This window comes from Lacerta agilis, chromosome 6 (assembly GCF_009819535.1).
Source record: "Lacerta agilis isolate rLacAgi1 chromosome 6, rLacAgi1.pri, whole genome shotgun sequence".
In the NCBI taxonomy this organism is placed as follows: Eukaryota; Metazoa; Chordata; class Lepidosauria; order Squamata; family Lacertidae; genus Lacerta; species Lacerta agilis.
Window position 1 is genome coordinate 39,382,147 of NC_046317.1, and position 7,702 is coordinate 39,389,848.

Below are 7,702 nucleotides of genomic sequence, written 5' to 3' on the forward strand. Positions count from 1 at the left end.
ACTATCGCCTGCTAATATTTACATAGCAAACTCTTGTTAAAGGCTCAGGACAGAAACAGGTAACAAAAGCTGGCAGGTCTAGAAATGGCTAGAATGTCCACTTTCACAACCACAGGCTGGGAGGCAGTGTGAAGGTGTGACCAGACACAACTTTATTTGGGGATCGCATGTACTTCTTGAGCACATCTGATCTCCTACAGTTTACATGAATCCTGAGTTGAGCCTGCATTAACTTCCTGCCCATCTGTATGTCAGAAATAGACTATGAAGATTCCTAAACTTCCACTTTGGCACTAAGGCACCAAGCAGTGGAAATTCCTGGGTGGATAGCACCTGATAGACCAAATGTTGTGAACAATACCAAACCAAATACTGACGTGACCAGTCAGTAACGCAAAACAAAACATCACTTTCAGAATGGCACCACTTGAAGTCAACATTTGAACATGACTTTTTGGTACATTTAGTGCTCAGAATATGAGGAACATTTTCCACTGGCATCTTCCTGAGAAGATGGCAGGCTGCGTTCAGATATCACTCCAGAATCCTGGCCATCTGCAGGTGTAGCTGAAATACAGAAGCAGAAGAACAATCCAGTGATTTCAGGTTCTTTGTATGAATCTGCTCTTTACAATTAATCCAAGGAATTCTCTGTTTGTTTTAATTTCATGTCCATTTTTTATCTTGAATCATACAAATATTTGAAATACAAATAAGCTTATCACCTCATGTTATTATAGCTTTTATCTTTCTAGTTTGCAGATTGTGGCTTATTAGATCAACTCCCCAATACTACTGCAAATATACAACTATTACTTTATTTAGTCTACAAAGATGCTATTAAATCCTTAAAAGTTTCAAACACTCCCCCCCCAAATTGACAACTCTAAAGATTTTGAAATTAATTTCCAAGTAGTTTGCCCTCTTGTGGCTACTCAAAAATTAAACATCAGAACTTAAAACTCCAAAAATTCATGCCATAGAATGTGAGAAAAGAATGAAAAGATTGGCTCTGTTCCTTAAAAATCTGGGGTGGTATCTGACTCACAGCCTGAACAGATTACTGAAATTAATGGATTTGTTAGTCTGGGTCATCTATGAGTATGACTTAGAACTGTCCGTCAGTGATATCTGACTTTCTGTAAATCCATTTGGCTAAAGATACATATGACTAAATCCACATATGACTAAACCAGATAAAGATACTTGTGAAAGCAAGGATTGAAGGAGCATTTCACTACTAGCAGAAGTGTGCCTGCCAGACAGCACTATCAGCTAGATCCATTAGAAAAAAGCATCTTGCAAGCAAAGGAGTAGAATACACATATAGTGCTTTTACAAAATGAACTTTGTTCCCATGTTGAAGTTAGCACCTTTTCAAAACATACCTTCTCAGCTTGAGACAAACTGCTGCTAGGAAGCAATTTTTCAGTTTGCAGGCAACCTAATTATGTACACGAAACAGTATGTGGTGCTTCAGAGTATGTATTTAGGTCACATAGTTGTGAGTGCTTCTCTGCATCAAAAACAAAGCACATGTATAGGGAAAGAGTTTCAAGTCTAGCCTATTCTTTGATATGCTAGCTTTTCATACATAGGATTTTTTTAAAAAATAAAAACACCAGGTAGGCATGAAAATACAAATAAGAGCTATTTCGTGAGTTATTTCAGCATGTTTCTATCAGCCATGTTTGTGACAGAACAGGAAAAGTAGTTCTTCTGAAGGGAAAAGTTAACTCTTGCTGGTTGGTGCATGTTTGAAACTGTGGGAAATGTTTCTGTATCACGGCTGTGAGCCAGCCAAAGATTGCCCATAGTACTATATGCTTGATTTTCCCCTACACTGGGCTAAAGGCATGAAACCAAGAAAGGTAAATACAATATTTAAGGGTTTCTTGTGTGTGGTTTTTCCTTTTTTGTGTGCAGTTTTTCCTTGACCTTACCAAATCTGAAAGCAGCTATTAATTTATATTTCCACAATTCAAGATGAAAAGCAAACAGGAGCTAAATATTTTAAGAAGGACCATGCTAAAGAGGGAAGTGCTATATCTCAGTGGTAAAGCACACACCTCACAGGCAAAAGGGTATAGGTTCAACACCTGGTGTCTCCTGGTAGGGGAAAGATTCCTGCCTGAAACCCTGGAGAACAGCTGCCAGTCAGTACAGGGTATAGGAGACACTCAACTTATGCAGGAATTACATTCCAGGGATAGCACATAAAGCCAAAATTGCATATAATGAAAACACACTGAGTTCAGTGGCAGGTGGGATTGCCAAAGGCTTTTTTTCTATTGCTGTTTAATTGCTTTTTAATGATAGTTTCTTCTATGCTTTTATGGCCCAGGCGGTCCACTCCTGTCTCTATTCATATCAGGTTACCAGCAGGATACTAGTCACATGGTGTCCTTTCACACTGGCCAACCTTAATGGGATTTCCCAACAGGCATGCTGGGATGGCGTATCAGCATTCATATCAGGAGTCTTTTAGGATAACGTATCCTAACCTAATGCCATGCTTACCTCACTGTAGTCATGTGAAAGTTGTGGCCCACACACTTGTCTTAGTTGTTATTTATCCCCTTCCTAGCTGGGTGGACAGCCACAACACACCTGCTATGCAACAAATGGAACCTTTTGAATGCTTACCAGATGTTTCCTTTGTAGCTTCAGCCACAACATTCAGTGGGAGAGGCGGCGGAATGTAGTGAATTCCTGGCAGAAATCCCTGAGGTATAAAAGGTGTCAATGGAGTGTAATAACCTGGACGAAAATCTCCACCTACATCTTGCATCTGCGTGAAGGCAAAGAGACAAAGGTATTTGGTTTCAGTGTGACTACATAAAAGGGCAGAAGGCTAAGACAAAATGTGTTTTATTGTCATACAATTCTGAATTGTTTTATGAAGATTTATGTGTAGGTTGACCAGGAGCAAAAGAGGTCATTGTGGTTATGCTCTACTTCCAGTGTCAGATATAGGATGCTTTTGAATACCATTTGGTAGGAATCACATGTGGGGAAAGTGTCATGGCACTCAGGACCTGCTTGCAGGCTTTCATCTGGTTGGCCACTGAAAGAACAGAATGCTGGAGTAGATGGGCCTTTGGCATTCCTTATGAACGTATGTTCAGGGTCCTGCAGCTTTAATAGTTGTGCAGAAGAGGGAAATTCTACAGCTGTAGCTTGCATTACAAGTTGCTACCGATAAATTACAGGAGCCCTGTCTTTTTTTGTCTCTAGCTACCCTATTCCAGATTGACTGGGGAAATTATAGCAGTTTTCATCATACTGGGAACCCATTTTGCATTTACATTTCCATACCACTTCCATTTACAGTGTCCTGTGCTTCCATTCAAGTGCAAAACTTGGAGTATGGGCAAAGTTCTCCATGTGTATGTGCCCTAACAGGAGCCAGTTGCAATATGTACTAAAAGGGGGGCAGGCCTAAAACCCCAAGAGAATGATTAGTTCAATTATCCAGCGGGTTCAATTTCTGATGTGGGTTCCTCTAGTGTAGATACCTTGAAACCACCTTCTGTCAAATTCTGTCCGATTTACTTTCACTTTGAAAAAACAATTATCAGTGTATGGATACACTATATTTTGCACCAACTAGGAGCTGGGTATTTAAAATGAGGATTATTTCTGAGTGAACAACCAAATGTGTACCCCACTGAAAGCAAAGGAGAACACCTGAATTTGGATGCACATATCTGTTTAAAGTAGCAGTTAAATCGCATTTAGGGTACTTCCACACCTGGCATTTTGTGTGGGATAGCCATGCTTTGTTCACTTACTCTTTACAAGACAGCTACACAGCTGTTGCATTGTATTTTTCCTGTTCTACTGTCTTTCCTCAGAAGAACATACTGTACACCGAAACATCTGACTTTATTATTCAATTGATTAAACACTTTCCATGAGGCATCCTGATGCCTAACAGGCACATTTTTCAGAAGAACAGTAGAGTACAGGTGTGGATGCCCTTAGAAGTACTTAAATATCTTCTTAGAACAGCAATATTTTCCTGTGGGCATTGATCTATTACAACATATATATGCTGCTACCTTTGTGGTGGAAACAATTTTAGCACTCTGCTTATTTTGTTTTTTAATTGATATTTTAATTAGCACTAAAATGCTTTTCTGGCTTTATTTTTTATGAAATAAAAACCCCTTTGTGGTCACCACCATTTTAGCAATGTGGTTAGTGGCAGTGATCAAGGAAGATTTTTAGTTTTTATTACCACTATAATACCCCTTTGATTAAAAACAAATAACCATAAAATACACAGTGGCATTAAATATTGATTAAAACTTAGCAAGTTGCTTAAAATGGCACCAACTACAAAGGCTGTATTAATTTTTTTCATTTAACAAAATTTATAGACTGCTTTATCAGTATAACAAATGCATGCTTCGCTTCCAGTAGCTGTTCACATGATTTGGACCTTCTTTTCCACCCACACCAGCTGTTTCACATCCAGTGATGGAACATAGCAGGTCTATACATATAGTAATAGTGTAGAAAATCAATTGTAGCTTACAGCAGAAAAGTCAAGACTGGATGGCACTAGGAGCTGCCTGTCTGGAAGCTCATTCCAATGTGCATCCAGTTTGTACAGTTCCTAATAGTAGCCTATCTGAAACACTCATAGAGATATTATTTATATTCAGTATCAGGGGTTGGAAAGGTGGGAAACTCAATAAAACTAAAGGGACAAGTTTTGTATAACCCTGAAATTTACCCCTTTTTTGTTTTGTCTACATACAATTCAAGACTGATGCAACCAGAGGCAAAGGGTTTTCTTTCTTTCTTTCTTTCTTTCTTTCTTTCTTTCTTTCTTTTTGCAGGTATATTTCAAGACCTGAGCTCCTGCATTCAAGCAGAGCTTGCATTAAGCAGCACTATGGATAAAACATCACTTACTGGCATAGAAGCAACACCTGGCCCGTGACTGCTAGGGAAGTGCCTGAAACCTGCTTGAAGGGGTAAGACGGAGGCAGGTGAAGGGCCTCTGTAGCCTGTTTGGTTGATAGCGAATCCAACAGGAAATGGATGGTAAGGGTACATCCCAGAGTACCCAGGATACACTTTGGGAGGCTCCCTGTCCACAGATTCTGGGCCCACAACGGCACATTCTTGAGGCTGGTCTACAAAGAAATAGAATAGTTGAACGGAATAGTGTTATAAACAATATATGTAAGATTTCCATGTATTTTAGTGTCTTGAAAATGCTGTGCTTCCACTATTTGAACATTCATGAGTAGGTGCTTTTTAGATGTCCTCCCAACATTGCAGGAGATGATTATCCAGGACCAGCTTTGTGCAGCTAGGAGGATGCTTAAATTGCCAAAACATGGGGAGAAGCTAATAATTCTCACTGCACTGGGGCAAATTGGCAGGTCTGTGGGAAAGAACCTCACAACTCGGTTTTACCTACATAGCTGGATTCAGAGGTGTACTTAGGGGTTGGTGAAACAGGCCTTCGCTGGAGGCGTAGTAAGCCCAGGGAGAAGCCCAGAAATCTTTCTCCAGCTATCCGTGTAAAGTTGTGAATTTAGACAAGAGCGGGGAGCTGTGCTGTAGGAGAAATGGCAAAGCGGTATGAAGGTAGACCACTGGAGACTGGAAAGTGTGTGGCGGCACACCACCACTGTCGCGGTGAGATCAAAAGTGGGACAAGCTTCCCATCCTTATTGCACCACGGAACAAAGGCATGCAAATGTTTTCACCCTTCCTCCAAGCCTCACACTCACTCTGGTCACTTCAAGTACTTGGGTGGCATAAAATGCAGCAATTTCTAATGTGGCTATTATGGTAAAGTCAGATTTTTTCTGAGGGTGGTGCCACCAAAACAGCTCCTTGCCAAGGGCACAAGGGACCCTAGTTATGCCTCTGGCTGGGTTATCTTAAAGTTCTTACAACTATGTACAGGTACTCATGGTTAAACGGCTCCCACCCAGCTGCAGAATGTCCAGAGACACCATTCCTAGTCACAGATTAAAAGATTCTAGACACCATGTAGTATTGAAGCAAAGTTAAACACTACCAGGGCCTCTGAATTTGCAGCACTTGTGGCTGGAAGATTTATCAGTATTTCGAAACAAAACAAAACACAACCTGATGCATTTGAAAAGAAGCACACAGGTTTAATGCTAAGTCTAAATAAAAGAATAACATACAGGCTGTTTTAATAGTGTTTAGTACATTGACAAACCAGTAGATGGCAAACCACAATTAAAGATAGCACAAAATAGAGATAATAGAATTAAACAGCAGAGAGCATGTTGAAGTCATATTAACCACATATTTTTTAGAACTGAACCAACATGTTCTGAAATTTTAAAACTGAGGAAAATTGCAGAGCTTAAATACATTTTGCAGCATATATGTTTTGAAAAATTTGTTTAACTTGCAGCCTGTTGATTTAAGGCAGCATTGCTATCAACTTGCTAGATTTAACATTTTCTAAAGTTCATGTTGTTACTTTAACCCTTAAATTCAATAATGAGAATGCTGACCAAAAAAATCTAAGATCTGTAAAATAAAATTTGATTTTGCAAAGTTAGATCTTTATTTTTCCCTCCCAAAATTCACAGCAGCTCTAGATATTTGTAAAAGCAGCCACATATGAGCACCACTTTCATTGCAAAAATAAATTTTCATAAGACGACAGTCAAATCCCAGGCTTGCTTTTCTCTTTTGTATTTCATACACCCGGTCTTAACAAATCTGGCAGTAACTTTATTTGCACTGGCTGTGATATATTCCCCTTGCTAAAGGAGATGTCTGTAAAATACAACAAACTTCATTTTAAGTCCAGACTCTGGGTTAGTCTTGTTGCTCTATTGGCAATTCAATGCTGCGCAGGGCCTGCTGCAAGCTCATTTCACTCTTAAAACAAAGACAGGCTGCATACATTTGTGGGGTGGTTTTTCTTTCTTTTCTGCAACAATGAAACATGGTCAAGCAGCCTCCAAGACTAAATTCCTGCAGCTACAAAGTCCTCAAGCAGGATATGGAACTGTAAAATAAATAAATAAATAAATCCATGCTATCTTTTCAGGGATGAGGAAATCCCAAATAGCACCAGTGCCAAATCTCAACAACAGAAAACAGAAATTATTGAGGCAGAGCAGGTGAAACATTTAGGTGCATATATGCAAAATAAATAATGGCTATGAACACATCAGCCTGTTTGAAGCAGAGCTTTAAGCTGGGCCACATACCTAAGTCTATGAAGGTTGGAGAGCTGGGTTTGGGTGATATCCTGGCAGCCCTTGTCCTCGTACAGTGGCTAACTGCTGCAGAAGTCACCTTGGCTCCTTCCTGCACAACAGACCCCTGGGTGTGGGGTTCTGAAAGATTCAGCCTGGAGCACTTTCTGCCGCCACCTGTGGTTGCCACCTGTTCATTGCTGGGGCTGTGCTGACCAGGTGGCAACATTTCCCTGAGTGGGGAGTCTGGTCCCTGCCTCTTCAAGGCCTTCTGCGCAGCCATGATCTTCTGGCGTTCAGTAATGAGAGCACATTTTTCACATGGGCACTGCTTCCAACGGCAGTGGCCTGCGTGGCCCTTCACGAGTACCACAAAGCCGTGGTTCCGGCAGCGTGAGCATTTGGGGGCCCGGTGAGACTGAGCAGCTGCATCTTCGGACTCCATGGCAGGCAACTGTCTGCAGCCCCACCACACCAAGGCAGCA

The 7,702-nt window shown here is 40.6% G+C and overlaps 1 protein-coding gene across 2 annotated transcripts; it reads right to left on the minus strand.

Annotated features, from left to right (window-relative positions):
* DMRTB1 (DMRT like family B with proline rich C-terminal 1) lies at positions 1 to 7,702 on the minus strand. 2 transcript variants are annotated; one of them, XM_033152093.1, is made up of 4 exons: positions 7,230 to 7,691; positions 4,927 to 5,150; positions 2,647 to 2,791; positions 1 to 567 (listed from the first exon to the last, which is right to left on the minus strand). In XM_033152093.1, exons 1-4 carry the CDS (start codon positions 7,660 to 7,662, stop codon positions 464 to 466), a joined length of 906 nt encoding a protein of 301 aa, XP_033007984.1. In that variant the 5' UTR covers positions 7,663 to 7,691; the 3' UTR covers positions 1 to 463. The 2 variants fall into 2 exon arrangements, with proteins under 2 accessions (XP_033007984.1, XP_033007985.1); XM_033152094.1 differs by lacking the exon at positions 1 to 567 and adding an exon at positions 1,416 to 1,516 and having other exon boundaries at positions 7,230 to 7,702.

Excerpts from the sequence above, each read along its gene's own strand:
- DMRTB1 (XM_033152093.1), bottom strand. The coding sequence starts at position 7,662 with ATGGAGTCCGAAGATGCAGCTGCTCAGTCTCACCGGGCCCCCAAATGC. Across the intron at positions 5,151-7,229 it reads TCCAACCTTCATAGACTTAG|ACCAGCCTCAAGAATGTGCC; the intron begins GTATGTGGCCCA and ends ATTTCTTTGTAG. Across the intron at positions 2,792-4,926 it reads CAGGTGTTGCTTCTATGCCA|ATGCAAGATGTAGGTGGAGA; the intron begins GTAAGTGATGTT and ends GCCTTCACGCAG.